Source organism: Motacilla alba, chromosome 1, assembly GCF_015832195.1.
Source record: "Motacilla alba alba isolate MOTALB_02 chromosome 1, Motacilla_alba_V1.0_pri, whole genome shotgun sequence".
Classification (NCBI taxonomy): domain Eukaryota; kingdom Metazoa; phylum Chordata; class Aves; order Passeriformes; family Motacillidae; genus Motacilla; species Motacilla alba.
The window spans coordinates 33,717,520-33,734,726 of NC_052016.1; the positions used below are offsets into that span (position 1 = coordinate 33,717,520).

At 45.6% G+C, this 17,207-nt stretch overlaps 1 protein-coding gene across 1 annotated transcript; it reads right to left on the reverse strand.

Annotated features, from left to right (window-relative positions):
* Nucleotides 1-66: 66 nt before the first annotated feature.
* Nucleotides 67-17,194, reverse strand: LOC119702274 (fatty acid amide hydrolase-like). Its single transcript, XM_038140016.1, has 20 exons — nucleotides 17,007-17,194; nucleotides 16,868-16,924; nucleotides 15,293-15,330; nucleotides 13,914-14,054; nucleotides 12,458-12,520; nucleotides 11,187-11,307; nucleotides 10,694-10,786; nucleotides 9,516-9,676; nucleotides 8,359-8,444; nucleotides 8,062-8,145; nucleotides 7,169-7,231; nucleotides 6,948-7,025; nucleotides 6,766-6,854; nucleotides 6,048-6,084; nucleotides 4,687-4,835; nucleotides 4,407-4,469; nucleotides 4,017-4,092; nucleotides 3,555-3,639; nucleotides 2,896-2,983; nucleotides 67-2,392 (listed from the first exon to the last, which is right to left on the reverse strand). The coding sequence occupies exons 1-20, from the start codon at nucleotides 17,160-17,162 to the stop codon at nucleotides 2,282-2,284; spliced, it is 1,839 nt and encodes a 612-aa protein (XP_037995944.1). The 5' UTR covers nucleotides 17,163-17,194; the 3' UTR covers nucleotides 67-2,281.
* Nucleotides 17,195-17,207: the final 13 nt, after the last annotated feature.

Below are 17,207 nucleotides of genomic sequence, written 5' to 3' on the forward strand. Positions count from 1 at the left end.
TAGGAACTGGTCTGCTGTAGAATTCGGATAAACTAACAGCCAGGGGAAAAAAAGGAAACACGGGCCTTTTACCAGGATGAGAAAAGTTTATTTTAGTGACCTCAGTACTAGGAAATTTTTGCACTGGAAATGTGCATTGATGAGATATGTTTAGGCAAAGGGAGGAAGCAGTGTTACTGTCAGCCAGTAAAAACTCAGTTTGTAGTTCATTCTTCTTCCCACTGTTAAGAGGATGCAGGTATTTTTAAAAAATAACTGTTTACTTTAGCCTCTCTCCTCCTAGCAACCTGAGCTCCCTCACCATGCCCACAGAATGAACAAAATATTGAAATTAAAATTTTAGGATAGTGTGGCATTTAGGAAGGGATTTGAAATAAATACCTTTATCTAGCAGGATTGTAACTGAATATTTTAGACACTCATCTCTTAATTCCTTGAGTAATATCATTGAATTAGGAAATATTCAGTTATTGCCTTCAAACAGTAATGTTCCTAGCTGAAATTTATTATTGTGAAACTCTTACTAACTCCCTTATTGCTAAGCAGTACCTTTCAGCAGTTTCATTGTAATTTATGTTGGTAGTATTAATAACTTATCATTAATAACAAAGGAAATACCGTGCTTTGAGACTGTTCTTCCTGAAGCTGAGCTATACTAGACTCCAGTGAAAAAACAGTTCTGGCAGCATCCAATTCAAGATAAAAAGCACTATCAACCATACAATTAACTGTGCATGCTGGTGGCAGCTGATGGTAGGAGTTGATGTTTTAACTCGGGTAATTAAGCAGGGGACAGCAATGCAATGCTCTTGCATTCAGATGCCATTTGACAACTTCAGCCGTTAGTAAAGTGCTAGCTCTGGTCAAGGAGTATGTTGGTATGGGAAAAAGAAATCCCAAAACTGTACTGAGTTTGGGAGAAGCTGCAACTACTTTCTGTTTCTTCTTTCCTTCCAAGCTACCTAAGAATACAGTGATCTCTGCTGTCTGTAGGACAGCTGCTGCAGCAGTCTGATCATAAGGTAGACAGCAGGAGATGCCTCTGAGGATTCACCCCAAAATGAACACAAATGCTTAGGTTTAGTTACTCCTAAGCCTTTCTTTTCACATGACCCTTATGTTGCTGGCAGGACAAAGGTACTAGGGAAGTTACAGTCTGGAGCCTTTCAATAAAACAACATGGTGGCTTACAGCCATGTCATGCTTTATGTAGTAATCCATGTCTACCTTGATTACTTTCGGAAGTAATTTAAAGATAAGAGAAGGCTGGCTTCTTATCTAGAGCAGGCTCTTTCCTGGATATGCTCTTTTGCTCTTTGTGCAACACCTTTGTTGCATCCAGCTTCTATTTTGCAGTAGCTCAGTAGCATTTCCTACAAATTCCACCTGTTTCTAATAGCTGGCTCAGCACCCCTTGAACAGTATTTCATAGCATTATCCAGTGGTTTCTACCATTTGGACACCTAGATGATAGTAGGCTTATATATAAGCAACCAGGAGGAGAAAAGAGGGTCTTCAAGGCTTAGCTTGGGAAATGGAGATGTGCAAAAGAAAGTCAAAACACTGCAGCAGGGCTTTGGGGTGGAGTCAAGGAGGGTTCATGGTGTGGCTTTTCTTCTCCTTGCATGCCAGGCTGAAAGGGAGGCAGGACTCTGGGGAACTGAGCACACCCAGAAGCTGTGCAGCCGTTGGGCTGACCTTGCACTGTTGGCAGCACCTCCTTAGCTACAGGCTTTATGGTTTGCTCCCACTGTCTGAGTACAGGGCCAAAACAAACACTGCCTAAGTGCAGGTGGGTAAGATCCTCCTCATTCCAAGGGTGCTAGACAGTGTTTGCTATCTTTCCCCTTCAGAAGCAGTACCTTTGTTCTGTCCTGGAGGAGGAGGAGTTCCATGAGAAGGTTAAGGTTGTACCTTGCCATGTACAGTAGTATGAACTGCCTGCATTCAGTCCTGCAGATGCAACTGCCTTCCACCCATACACAGGACTCCTACATGGGAAGAAATTATAGAAGATAGTTGCAGCTTCCCCTGTTGGTAAAAACCCAACTAGCTAGCACAGTTAGTCTCTCTAGTATAAACTGGACCATCCATCAAGCAGGGAGCAGAAATTATGCCCGCTCAGCCTCAGTGCCTGATTAGATCAGTGGTTTGTCCCCATTCCTCAGATGGGCCTGCTACTATGCCTTATTCTGATGATCACTGAAAACAAGTTCACTCTAATACTTGGTCAGGTCAGACTAGGAAAAAACCAGACTTGTTCCCCATCTTGGTTGCTCCATCATGCGAGGACGTCATAATAAATGGATGGTTTTTTGGTTTGGTCACGGAACTGCTCTAGCTTTAGGCCGATCCTCAGAAGAACAGCTTCATCCCACCATTTTGCCATGACCTGGGAGAAGATGAGAGGCAGAAGGAGAAGGATAAATGTAAAAAAAAAATAGCATCATATAAATGCACTTGAAAGCCTTGGAAACGATTTCCCCTGCCTCAACATCCTCAAAAGATGTTTCCTCCTTTTACCCCAGTAAGTATGGCATCACTGTATTTGGGATAAAGGCAGCTGTGTGACTTTCAATTGCAAGACATAGATCTTTCCTTTACATGAGACCTGTTTAAAGGGGAAAGAATTAAAAAAATTACAGAAATGAGAAATAAGAGAGGAAAGGGTAGCGACGAATACTGGGTATTGATGCAAGTAGACCAGGAGACAGAGAAATCTTTCTCTAAGATACCTCTGCCATTTAGAAGTGAGGCAAATCGCCCTCAAATTAAAGCTTTTATTTCCAGTACCTGCTAGTTCCTCAAGTGAGCTGTGTGAAACAGGTTGTGATGCTTCACGACAAAGCCAGCTGGGATTTTGTGCCCCAGCATTCACAAAGAGGAAATACTCACCTGGAGGCTAATTGGAAGCCCAGCAGTAGAATATCCAATGGGGACCACAAGGCCTGGAATCCCAGTGAAGTTACCAAGCTGCATGAACCTAGAGAGAAAAAGCTGTCATCGGTATTCCTGGGGACAGCAGCAAATTCATCCTTTTTTTGGTAGAGGCAGCTATGATTAATCTCTCCCACCTTACAGTCTGAGCTTCTTTTCCAGCTGTTCCCAAATGTTTGTTTCTGTAGTATTACTGTGGGTCTTTTGGGTAGTTAGGACTTGGTGAAGGGAAGGAGAGATCTTGACTCCATTTCAGAAGGCTGGTTTATTATATTATGATATATATTACATTAAAAAAGACCACACTATAACTATACTACAAAGAACAGAGAGAAAAGAATCATCAGAAGACGAGACAGGAATAGAAAGGAATGAATAACAAAGTTCTGTGTCTCCTAGAGAGTACAAGAGCTGCTGCCTCCTCGACTGGCCACTAAGTAGAAACATTCCACATTGACCAATCGAGGAAGCACCTGCTGCATTCCACAGTAGCAGATAACAAATTGTTTACACTTGAAGCTGAGGCCCTCTCAGCTTCTCAGGAGAAGAAAATCCTAGCAAAGGGATTTTCACAAAACATTACAACCACACTCTAGTGCAAGTAGCATTTTCCTTACCTCATGGACTGGACCGTGAAGGACATATCGCTGCTCCCAGTCAAGAGGTCAGATTCATAAATTCTTGGAGCAGTGCAAGGAACAGCTGTGGAGGAATCACAAAATGACTGAACTTGAAAGGGACTTCAGGAAGTCATCTTGTCTAACCTTCTGGCTCAGGAATGGTCAGCAAGTGCAGGGTGCCCATGACCATGTCCAAATAGCTTTTGAATATTCTTAGGGATGAAGATCCCACAGGCTCTCTGGGCAGCCTAATGCAGTGCCATGGATATAACCAGTAAGTCTAGAAATAGACAGTGGTCTCTCTAATCAGGCTGCATTATCCTCTAAGGGTGCAAGGCACAGCAAAGTGCACAAAAGTCATACTCTCAAAATTGAGGAGGGAAAGTTAATAAAGTGACTGCTCTTAAAAGGCACCACACAGCTGTTAAGGACTGTCTCTTTAGCCAAGAGTGCCAATACCTGGTGTAAGAATACAGTTCACAGTGCCGAAGAGCTCTTGCAAAAATCTCATGCTCCGAGTTCTCTGTCGATTTGCCTGCAAGCAGAGAGAATACTGTCTGATGGGCCCTCCTGGCTCACAAAATTCATGTTTGATGTTGGCAGACTCTGCCCATCAGCATCTCTTCCTTTGCAAAAGAAGACTCCATTCCTGCAATTTGGAATCAGGGTACAGGACAGGTGGCATGTCCTCTGTGGTGCCCTACCATCCAGCATGCTTTCACAGCAGAGGACAGATAAAGCTGGGTGATATATTCTCATGGGTATGGGGAGGCTAAGAGAAGCCCCTACCCCACCTTTACAGTTTCACTAAGTGCCTCCCTTCAGCCTTCGCCCCAGTATGTTCCTTACCTTAATATAATCCAGAGCTGTGAACTGGCAGGCCAAGGCCAGGCTAGCCCGAGTTTCCAAATTCTGAAATAGAAAAAACTGATCAAGGCTCTGCTTGCAGGAAACTGAACTGTGACAGCCCAGGAGCTCTCTTCCAGGTCTGTTCTTCTATACCAGTAGCCATCCAATAGGTAGTTTGTCATAGAAGAAGCAGGAGCACCTCAGGTTTCTCACTGACATGACATTTGATCGGTATCAGCCAGAACAACTACTGACACTGCTCCAAGCTGCTGCTACTTACCATTTCATGGAAATGTTTATTGAAGTCAGGTTGCAGGAAGTCCCTCATCTCACTGAGAATGCAGATCACATGCGCCACTCGGGCTTCCTCCATCTCTGGAAGAGAGACTTCAACCACACTGGCTCCCAAACTCTGCAGGTGCTTCACCGCTGTGTACAGGACAGGTAAAGCACAGACAGCGTCCCTGAGTTCTTCATACTTCACAGAAAGGCTGCAAATCCCCAACCCCTGCAGAGTGAGAGACCCCATATGCCACTGCAGGGCAAGCATCTTCAGTGCACTGTGTGGCACGCACAGCTGCAGCTGCTTCCCCTAGGGAAATGCTTTCAACCTAATTACATCTCAGTATTCCAACAGGGCAGGGGCTGCAGACAGGTTCCTAACTTACTTCTTGTATTTTATGCAAATTCATCTCACCCCTCTAGCCTCCCAGTTAAGCCAAAGAGTAAAAGGACTGACAATGTTTCCCTGAGCACTTCACATGACCAGTGTTCTATCAGCAAGAAGTGATTATTTAGCATCAAGAGATCACATTCAAAGCCTCTTCTGAACCATAATGGCAAAGGAACTAGGGGATACTCAAGAGACCAGGTAAACAATACAGAGCTGCTAAACCTTGATGCACTTTAACAAGGGGGAACACCAAGACTTTGGGAAAAGTGAATCTTGTAGTCTGAAAAGAATCCTATTCTTTCTGTGACCCCAGCTTCTTCATAAATACCCAAGCTTGCCTATGATCCATCTCTACTAAGAAAACTCTATAAATGTAGAAGTGTGTTTGTGGAATTAAGGAGGGTGAAGAAAATCCAGGCAAAGCCTGAACACTCAGCTCCAATGCAACTACTACACCACGCATTGTAGACGCTTTCTCCCCTGCCCCCAAGTACTCACCAGGGTCAATTTTGCTTAGTCTAAACTCTGACAAAGGCACCCTAAAGGCACCACTTGGCAGATTTCAAGGAAATATCAGAGGACTGGATATATCACAAAGACCCAGTACGCTATTACTACTGAGCATTATGTTGTGAAACAAGGCCTTCCCTTAAAAGTCTTTTACCATTAAAGCTTGCAGAGTAAGTATTACCAAGAACAGATCTGTCTTTATACACACAGAGGCTGAGCACACTGGACTGCATTCTTCCATTGTAATCTGACAAGCCTACAACTGCTGAGCTTTTTAACCCTCAGCAGTCAGGGGGGCTTCCCCAACACAAAGTTACTGCTGTTTATCCAGCAGACCCCTTTAAGCAACTGCCTTTAAGGACTTCAGACAAGAGCTATTTAATGCATACATAAGAGGAGCACTAAGTGACACCATAACATCTGGCACAAAAAGAGACTTACAGACTTTCCCTGTTTACCTTTCTCACAGGCAGACAGGACTTCAGCATCACATGCCTAAAGAACAAGAGTAAAGAACTTTAGTAACTGCTCTCCTCATCTTGGTGAGCACACTCACCAGGACTTCAGTCCTCATGGCGCTTTCCTTGTTCCTGTCCCTAAGAGCAGGACTTAGGTCACATGCTGCAAGAGAACAGCTTGCAGGTCACACCCCTAATGAAAAGGAAAGGTCACCTTTTCCAGAGCAGAGAATATTCCTTGCCCACACTGTGCCAGAGCCAGTAAGTCTTTTTTGTACCTTCAGGAAGAAATCCTGAGTTCATTTGTCAGGCTGTATTACAATTTCCAAGCAGTGCTAGCTTTCAAGCCCCATTTCTACATTGGGATAATGAAATAACATTCAGCAGCTACAGTACTGTCACCAAGTGGATACACTCCTTTTCCTCATTTGATTTTAAACGAACTGCCTTTTGTTATCAGTTCAGAAGCATTGCTTCCAATAGAATCAGCAGTAGTTATTACCTTTCCTCATGCCTCCAACAGACTCTTACTCAAAATGCCGCCTTAGAAAAAAATATTGCCGTGTTGATGTTTTCACACAGGCTGTATTATCTTCCAATTACAGGACTAAATATGAGAAGCTTTAATTATGACAGGCAAGAGAACAATGAATGCACTGGGCTCCTTTAAAAATCTTATTTTGCAAAGCAGCAGAAAGATAAGAGATAAACCAGGCACCTTAAAAAATGTCCAGTCCACTCCCAGTTTTAAGCCTTTCAGGTCAGGAGCACACATATCCGATAGAGTTGCTTTAGGCTGTTTTAGTCCTGCAGGGAACAAAGAAGAGTTCCTCCTTTTATTCTAGGATGCCTCTAGGAAGGGAGAGCATCTGGGCTCAGGGAGGGAGAGGGCTCACCTACCATATGGATAGAGCAGATCTGGCTCAGCAAGGATACTATAAACAATGGCTGCATCGGCCACTGATGTACAGATAGGGCCTGTAAAAGAGACCAGTTACAAAAAAGTGACAAGAGGTAAATAGTACCTTCCTCCCCAAGTCTTTTCTAGGAGGAAATTGCCTCCCCTGTGAGAGAGAGCAGCACACAGCAAGGTCCCTGAAGTGGAGCACAAGTCCTCTTACCTACGCTGACTGTGGAGTAGGAGAGTGGCAAGCTGCCATGACAACTGATGCGCCCAAAAGTGCCTGGAGAACAAGAAATGGGACTTAGCTGGTATCAGCAGTCACTGGGAAGAGCCACCTAGATGGCTCTGGTGCACCCAGGGTAAACAGCAAACCTGTGCCAGTCACTTTTATGTCTGCTGTTTCAGAGCCCAGTCTCTCATCCTTCAGTACCCTGTTCTGCTGACCCCAATCTGTCTCATCAGTGAAACATGTGCATAGTGAAATTGGTTTCCCCACGTAGAAATTATCTAGTTGAGGGGAAAAATGTGCAGGGACATTTTGGAATATTTGTATTTAAATATGCAGAAGCAGCATTTGTGGTACGGAGGATGGGGAGGCAGGAGTAGGATTATCAACAGCAGGAGACAGCACCCCATGGGAGGTTCCATCCACTTCACTGGTGAGACTTCATGCCTAACACCAGCTGTATTCTGCAAGTACTCATATCACCTTTCTGACCAGTTGCATTTTGTTATCACAATCATCATCTTCCTCAGATGAATCAAGATTTGTCAAGTTGACCAGATGTGAAGGACAGAAAGAGAGTGACGGCTGAGTATCTGGTCTCAGATGAAAGGTAGAAAGTAAAGGGTAGAAAGGAAAAGCAACATGCATATTTTGTTTAGTATTTGACGTAAGTAAGTTAGGGTTTTGGAACATGTGTTCAACAGAGAGTAGAAAATACTTCCATGCTGCCATGCTAACCCTCATGGCTCTCAGGGTTATATTTCAGAGTTTCTCTGGTCAAATTTTACTCCACAGGAATTAATAAGTGTCTGACTTGTTTGTGGTATTCTATCTGGAACAGCAAACAAGACAACACACACCCCTCTATGATTAAAGGGCTCTACCTTTCAGCCCCACCACACCACAGAACGAAGCAGGAATCCTCACAGAGCCTCCTCCATCTGTGCCAATAGCCACGGGGCAGAGACCTACAAAAAACCCCACACATTGGCCTGTGATCAAAGACACAACATGTTGCCCTGTCCATTCTACCAGCAGCTGTATCCAAGACAACACACGAGCTCTCTGTTTAGCTACAAGTTCTCTCCAGCTGCTAAACCCAAACCCCCCATAAAAACTAAATGCCTGAGGTACTCTGGCTCAGGACTTTCCTCCCACCAACTCCATTTAGGACCACCTACCTGCTGCTACAGCTGCTGCTGACCCACTGGAGCTTCCACCTGTGAAGTGGTTAGGATTGTAGGGATTCCTAGGGATCTTGTGGTACCTGAAGCAGACAAAGATTGTTTAACCTTTTCTTAGGAGGACTGTGTGCACTACAGGGCAGGAAAAGATCCAGAAACACAGCTCAGGGATTCTGATCTCTTGGTAAAGAGACGTCATTTAATCTCAGAAAATACCTGTCCCTAAAAAACAGGATGCATAAAAGACTTCTGCCTCAGAGTCCAATCTCCTGTGAGCATAAGCATCCTACCCAAAAGAGGCTCAAAGCAAGAGAAAAGATGCCGCTTTAGCCCTTCTGTTGGCAATGGCACCCTGCCATTACTGCCTGCCACAGTGCATGATGCAATTCCAAAAGGTGGAGCAGTTGGTGGCCAGCAATCCTTACGGACAAGCAAGTCAGCTCTGCCCTTTATCCCCAAGTAGCAGCTCCCCATGTCTCCAGCCTGACCACAGCCTCAGCCAGCAGAGTCCTGCCAAGCCACTGGGTATCCAGCTGCCCTCCCACGGTGAAGAAATGCTGGAAATGCTGGCACACTGCTGCAGCCGAGGGGGAGCCCTAGTTCCACCCAGCTGCACATGCATCAAGTGTGGCTCTACACAAGGCTTATCAATGCTGTGAGCACCCCTGCTCTGGAGCCGAGTTCTCAGCTTGGCTATAGCTGGAGAATTCACCACAGTAAAGTAAATTCAGTGAACCTGTTTTAGCTAGGAAGTAAAACCACTATGTTGTTCTGAGATGACTGTACCTTTTTCTCAATGTTCTAGGCCTCCAGCCATCACTGAGGCTGAGTATTACATGAGTATTTATTTGTTTTCTGTCACAGCTTTTGTGTACTACTCATACTATAAACATTCACACCTCCAGGCCCGTAAGGCCTGACAAACCAAGTTCCTTACTCAGTAGACAACACTTGGAGCCTCTCCTTCCTTTGGTTTCAGGAGCCTTCAGGCTTCCACAGCTACTCTAACCCTCAAATCTACAGTCCAGGATTTTCATAACCCCAGGGTTCTGTCATGCTTCCCCTTATTTTTGTACCTTTTCCCTTTCCCTGTGAGTTCTGGAGAGTCATAGGTATTTCTAGACTGGGAGAAGAGAGAAGAAAGGGATTTTTACCTATTAGGGTTGCATCCAGTTGTTCCAGTCCCTAATTCATGCATGTTTGAGACCCCAATAATGATAGCCCCAGCCTCTCGCAGCTTCTTGGCCACAGTAGCATCTTCTGTTTCTGGCTGTGTCCCAAGATACACTGTTCCCACTCGGTGATGGTAAGGTACCTTAGCAAGAAGACACCTAATTATTCATTCTAAAGCCCTGGCAAAGGAGCATAAGCACACTTCATCATCACAACAGATCACAGACATTAGGACCCAGGGAGGTAAGCAAGGGCTAGGGAGCAGCACTCTTCAACTTGTCTTGTGTTGGTGTCTGTCAGGACTTGACCCTTCAATATTTGGTCCTTCTCCCATGCGGAGGAGTCCTTTTCACACCATGATACAGAAGAGCAGAAACAGTAAATGATCAAAGCCTGCCTCCCTGCAGCAATGCAATTGCTATGCCCAGAGGCTGAAGGTCACCTTGGCCCCATGGCACACAACCCTGTGTTCCATCTTTCTATGGATAGAGCTACAACATTTCAGATTTGCATGCTCTGAAGCCTGGCATCAAGATTATTCTAATGCCAAAATAACAGATGGGCTATTTTCAGGATATGCTAAGTACTCTTTACTTCGAGGCAGCAACAGAAGAATCTGTACGTAAACAGGACTCCCACCATAGGGGTAGGTCTCTGCAGAGCCTACAACAGCCTGTTGGCACTGCCACAAGTATTTACTGCTAGCTGTTCTAGCTGTTGTTAGGCCACAGGTAAAAATCTCCGTGAGTAGGAATTTTCAGAGGAACTTGTGTATTTCTGGCATGTGTATTTTAAGGTGAGAGGGATGTTTGGCTAGTGGAGCAGAATCAGTGCCTGAGAAATACAGACAGTTACACCCACTTTACAGATGCTTTTATACATTCTCATTTCATCATAAGAGACTGTTTCCCACACCCACCCTCTACTCTCCATGGATTAAAAAGATCAGTACAAGATAGGGAGCACGTCTGCTGTATGCAAGATCTCTCTTCACCTTGCAAAACTTGTTAATCCTACTCACTACAAACCCACATACAACCCCTAATTACAAACATATTCTCAGGCTTCTGCTGAGAAGTTGGTCTCAAAACCTTGTCACAGTGAGTTGTCCAGGTTAACCATTTGGAGCAGGAACTGGCAGTTAGACAAGGAAACTCACCACCTTGAACTCTTCTTTCAGGCACACTGGGATGCCATCCAGACAAGACAGGGTACACTTATTCCTGTAACGAGTAGTGGAGGCCTCAGCCATCTGCACAGAGAAAAAGAAAAAGCATAAAGCATATGCTATATATATAGACATACACAGCTGAGCTGAAGGTCATCACCATTATTGGAATGGATATAGAAAATGGCTTTCTTGGCCAGACTATCAAAGTTTCCTTCTTCCACCATATGCTGGTGGGAAACTACAACTTGGAACCATCTACACTAGTGGATGCCACATAAGCACTGAAATCCTATTATAAAAAGTCATCCAGCAGGAAACAGATTGCTTTAATGCTACCTCTCTTCACAGGAAGGAAAGCAAACTTGTTTGTAGTCCTCTACAGAGAGTAAGGAAAAATGTACTTATTTTTCTGTGCATATTGGCCCTTCTAATGGATGCTTGGGGTGGCAGAGGCCCCTTTCCCGCCAGAGGCAGACATTACCAGCATTATTTGCTCCTGGTCCCATTGCACTATGGCTCTGAGTGGCGGTGTGGATTTGTCACACTCCTCCAACATGGCAATGATGTTCTTGGCTACCTGGGTTGGGGTCAGCCTCCCACTCCTACAGGACAGAAGTTGGAAGTTTGTTACAAGACCTCCCCTCACACACCCACTCGCAGGGTTTGTCTCCCATGCAGCAAGATGGCAGCTGTCGCAGCTTTAAGCAAGAATCAGATAAGAATCTCTCTGTGGTGATGACACAATCAAGACAGGAAATTTTTTTACTTAAGGGGAGAATTTGCCTACACAGAATGCTCCTTAGAGGAGAGGTAAAAGCTAGGAGAGTAGTCAAATGTTCCCAAACCACCAGATAGATAAACAGGGAGAAACAGCTGACAGCTATACTGAGAGCCCTCAAGCTCCTGAAAGCTTGGAAGCTATCAAACTCCCAGTATAATGAGCTAAGACCAAGAGGTCAGACCCCTTTATGCAGGTCTCCCATTACAGAGAAGGGGCTGCCAGCAGTACTGTCATAACCCACCTTTAATAAACCTTCCCTCCCTCCTGGCAAAGGCTGTGTTACACCACAAACACACAATCTCCAGCTGACACAAAAGCCTGGTGGCCAAAATGCACCTGTAACAGCAGACTGCAGTGTCAGCCCTTTGCTCTAATGCCACAGCTAGCAGGCAGAGGTGGCCCTTGAGGAACAAGTTCTAGGGGTGCAAGAATATTTTTCCAAGGGCTCCACTTCTGGCACATGTCCCAGAGGAAACTAGGATTTACCAGGCAGCCAACAGCTCACAGAACCCCAGAGCCAGGGGGGTGTTTTCAGCTCTTTCCAAGCTGGACACATTTACTGGGTGAAAGCAGATGTCATGCTCAGAGAAGCACAAAGAACTTGGGAACCAAGGGATTCATCAGAGACCCACAGTATGCACAACTGGCATAGTCCAGATCAACCTTCATCTACTTCTCACTCATATTTCAGAAAACAAGATATGTAGAAATCTCTCTCAGACAAAACTGACAATAAGCCAAAGAAAATGGCATTTAAATATCCTTACAGGGCTTGTAAAGTTGTGCCAGCTCTCCCAGCCGACTTTCCTTTGTTATTCTGCTAAAGGGAAAGAACAGCAGGAAGTGATGATAAACAATGGCACCTCAAGGACAATGCTAACAAAGAGATGCCTGAGAGCCCGTGGAACAGTGGCAGCCCACAGCAGAGGAACATGCGGGACAGGTTGTTTCCAGACTGCAATTTCACCTACCGGTAGCATTCCAGATAGTCTTTGATCCCTTTGAAGCTAAAACCGTTCCTAGCAGAATCAGACCTGCAAAAGAAAGGATTAAAAGGTGCAACTGTGAGCTACCACAGCCAGGTTTGTTCAGACCTTACAGTATCACTGTCCAATGCAGATTTGGGCATCACTCACAGCAAACCATGTGGATTGCCAGTCCCTGTATTGCAGCTCACACTCTGTCAGACTCCTTGCACACAGGCCAGGCAACAGGCACACTACGGATGCCACAGAAATAAGGGACCAGTTTTGCCAGTATGTGTAGCTGCAGTTCTCTTAGTAGAGAGCAAGCAGGCACAACTTCCCAAGGATATTTCCTGGGAATCGCAGCAAGGAACCTCAGAGAAAGAAAAAACCAATTCTTATCTCTGCTTGGTACTCCTGGTATTTTGCACATGTGGAATGTGTTGGGAAGGTTGTTTACCTGAAGGAATTTGGTAATTGGATTCTGGTGGAATTGTTTGTGTTAATTAGCCTATCAGGTCCAAGCTGTATGGACTGTCGGTCTGGAGACAGTCACAGATTTTTCAGTAGTAGTTAGAAGTAAGTATGATATAGTATAGTATGTATCTCTTTAACAAAGATGTAATGTAATATAATACAGTTTTAATAAAGCGAGTGTTCAGCATTCCGAAGCCTTGGAGTCAGATGCCAATCATTTCCCAGACGTTGGGGTTGCTTGCAAATACCATATGTTCTAGTTTCTTCATATTCCTACTGAATACAGCAGTCATTAAACTCTTCAAAATGTATTCCAGATTTACATTTGCTACTCACCACTACAACGTTATAGCCTAGCCAGAATATACTTGTGAATCTGCTCCCAGGACTTCTGTCAGAAGTTCAATGCAGAGACAGCCAGCAGCACATCTGGGTGTGTAATGCAGGAGTGGGAAATGGCACCATGCAGCACACACAAAGATGCACACAAGCAAACTGCTTCAACAACAATCAATGGCTCTAGCACATGAGCAGTAGGCCATTTCTCACCACTAACAAAGCTAATTTCTTGTGCATAATTTTCTTTAGAACCTGTGCTGCTTCTCTCCTCCAAGCAAACCTGGTGCTCTCTTTGAGATTCCCTGCAGGCTAGAAACAGCACTCCTGTAAAGTCACTTAGAGGAATCTATTTACTGGCTAGCCAAACACTAAGTGTACCTGCTCTAATAATGCAACCAGAGCCCTGGTAAGGGCAGAATTTGGTCTCTCCCCAATAGGCAGACTTTTCCTTTTCACATTGCTTGTAATTACTGGTGATTTGTAAGTTACAAAAGGCAAGATGACTGACAGCACTATTTGTTTTGTGAAGTGGCTGGGCATGGAAACAAGAATTCAATCTAAATTGCTGACAATGACAGCTTCCCACGAATGTAACAGTGCCAGCACGTGTATTCTTCCACTTCTCTCTTACACATCACACACTGACCTTGCATCTGTCAGCTGCTTGATAACATCTGAAGGGCTTTTAGCTTCAGACTTGTCTTCCGTAACCCCCGCAGCAACCTCCGGGATAAACGTGGGATCTTCATGAATGTCAAGGGAGCGCATAAGCGAGAAGTTGTTCATTCTGAATAAGAGAGAGTCACTGCTGGAGTTTTCAACCTCAACTATGACTAATTTTTCAGACTGTTCAGAAGGAACCTTACCCAAGAACATTTTGTCTTAGCAGTCTGCTTTCACAGCAGGGAGTCACAACAGTTACAAGCTAATCTCTCTCACTTATTTCCTAAAGGCAGCATCAAATCTATTCTGCCTGTTTAACAAAGCCTCCTACCTCTTGATATAAGGCCAGCCTCTGTAAACTCGAGCTGGGAAAGAAATGGTGGAAGTTTTTGATTCACTTTAATTACACCTCTCATTCACAGACCAAACAAGACAGGAGCAGAGAGGAAAACAAAAGGAGAATGTAGTGTAAACTATATATTCAACCACTAATCCTGTTAAAACAAGCACCTCTTCAGACTTTTCCATTATCTGCTTGAACACAGTTTGTTTGCAATCAAATACAATGGGGATTGCAGCATAAATCCATAGCTTGGACCACACAAAGCAAGGAGACCAAAATCCTGTCACAGATACCCAGGAATGATCTGCAGTATAACAGCAGTGACACTTGCCTGGGTTTGATTTGCTCAAAAAGCCCACATCCCAAGTCAAATTCAGGGGTGACACAGCTCTCAGTGTCCTGGGATCTGCACAGATGACCCTTCAAATGATGGGCAAACTATATGAAAAAAGCATGACGAGGTTCCTGAACCTCTTACCCAAGTGTCCTCTTACACCTCGTGCAATATATGAACAAAAACAGATGTGAGAGAAAGAAGAAAGGCTGACCTAAAATAGAGAACATCATTGAAAAGAACTTACCAAAACCTCTGAACTTTATATCTGACCTCGCTTCCCCACTACAACTTTTCTTTTAACCCTATCAGCGATAAGAACAGCATATTTGCACAGCCACCAGCTTTGAAAAAAAGATTGTCCTTTAACAAAAGAGCAAAGACAAAGAGACATAAAGGCAAACAAAAGGCAAAAAGAAAAGCTGGCGAATACAGTCTCTATGCACCTGCATGAGTGTGAAAAAAGGTTAATTTCTTCTCAGAGAGACCCACTCAAATGACAGTAGTTAAAAAATAATCTAGCAAACATCTATGAAGTAATCTTATTCTCCAATCAAATTATGCATCTTTTCTCTTTAATAAATAAAATTTCAGATAACCTACAAGCAGAGTGCAAAGCAAGTACCTTAAACCTCAAAAAAGAAATAAAAGAAACTCAGAGTGGGAGAAAAGTCCCCATGCTTACCTCATTAAGAACGGCAGTAAGCAGATCTGTCCAAAAGCCTAGGAAAAAAGCAAGCAAAAATGTTGGTTTGCAGCAACTTTGACCTGAACACCTTCTTTCACTAGACAAGGAACGCTGAATATGCTCACAATTGCTACAGGCTCAGAGCACCCTAGAGAGCATACAATGCTGTGCTGTAAACAAACAGCACAAACACTTGTATTTTACACCACAAAAACGGCCTGAAAGGCTTTCCCCCCACCTCTCATATTTCTATAATCATAAAAACAGTATTCTTCTGCCTTTGTCTTTCCCTGACTCACACAGAAAGCCTGCATCTGCAGCTGCAACACTGTTAAGAAGCATCTATATAGCTCCCATCCATTATTTTCTTCATGTTCCACAGATTATGCAAACATTGGATAAGGCAGGAGCTTATTATTTTATTTACTATTAGGACCTTGCCCATCTTTCAACCAGCTCCAGCAGTAACGTGAGTCAACTTGGAAAAGTGTGAGAAATTTAGAGACTCTGTGGTAGCAGGCAGCAGAAAACAGTGTTTCAATATCCTGGCTCCCAGAGTAGCAGCATCAACAGTCCCAGAGAGACCAGCCTTGTTCTGGCCTGTCTTAATATCTTAACAATGGACTTCAGAAACACATTGCAAGATGTACAAATACAGTACAAGTCTGAGGCAAGGCTCACACTGCCAGTCCCACAAAGCGGTGTGTTACCTCACACATTGCATAAGAATTACAGCACCTTTTTAAAAACACACGGCTCCTAATCTACATCTAATCTAACACAGCACAATCCCGTAGGAGATTGAGACTCTCACATCCCCCTTCCAAGGGAGGTATCAGGAAAGGAAAGAAGTCCTTCGCCATGCACCAGAAGCAGCCGCAAAGCAAAAGATAACAAAGTACTCTGGTTGTTACATCTTGACAGAAAGCCACTCCTAAGATATTCTCACAAATAAACACAGCCCATCAAGCTCTTTCACTCCAGGCCCAGCCGGACGCCAGGCTTTGTAACAGGCGACACGACTGAAAAGAAACTTTTGTGCCTACTTTGCTCAAAAGGAAAGGCCAGGCAACAGCAGCAGCAATCAGACCCAGCTGCTTCCAACAGAAGCAGGTGCGAGGTGGGCAGTGCAGGGGACGCAGGCTTTTGTCCCCTCTGCACTCCGACACCGAGCGGTCCCAGCGCCACAGCGGGATCAGCCCGCAGGCTCCCAAACACGCCGGAGCCCACCCGAGGGAGCACGGGCGGCACAGCTGCCTTCAGCACCCTGCTGGAACCCCCCTCAGAGGGCTGAGGGACCCGAGTCCTTTAACGTCCAAGGAAAGCTGCTGGCAGCTCTATTTCGAGTTTGATGTCAGCTTTGGGCTCTCCACACCCGAAGACAGACAGAACCCCCTCAAACAGAGGCCGGCGCTCTTAGTGCCGCGGCATCACACCTGTGGGGCCAGGAGAACCCGAGAGCTCGCAGAGAGCCACAACCTCCCCACCGAGCCCCGCTCCCTCCGGACCCCTCGCCCGGTTTTCCCCGCGCAGCCCGGGGCTCCGCCGCCCCGTCTGCCGGCCCGCACTCACCGTGTTAGCCACATGGACGAAGAGGCGCAGCCCGGCGCCGCACAGCCTCGGAGCCCACTGCGGAGAGAAGGCGAGAAGTGAGGCGAGCGCTAGCTCCGTCGCCCCGCGCCCGCCGCCCCCCGCCCGGCCCGGCGCTCACCGTGTCCCGGGGCGGGCTCGGCGGCCCGGCCTGGCGCGGCTCCCGGCGGTGCAGCACGGCCGCCGCGCTGCCCGTGTGCCGCCGCCCGCAGCACAGGTAGGCGGCGGCGGCCGCGGACAGCAGCGGCAGGAGCAGCAGCAGCAGCGGCGGCGCCATCGCGGTGCTCCCTCCCAGCGAGCCCTCCCGCTGCCGGGGCGGTGC

Bases quoted from the DNA above. Each gene is read 5' to 3' on its own strand.
- LOC119702274 (XM_038140016.1), bottom strand. From the start codon at position 17,162: ATGGCGCCGCCGCTGCTGCTGCTGCTCCTGCCGCTGCTGTCCGCGGCC. The intron at 16,925-17,006 runs GTGAGCGCCGGG...TTCTCTCCGCAG, and splicing joins CGAGCCCGCCCCGGGACACG to TGGGCTCCGAGGCTGTGCGG. The intron at 11,308-12,457 runs GTAGGTGAAATT...TCTGTCCTGTAG, and splicing joins GACTATCTGGAATGCTACCG to GAGTGGGAGGCTGACCCCAA.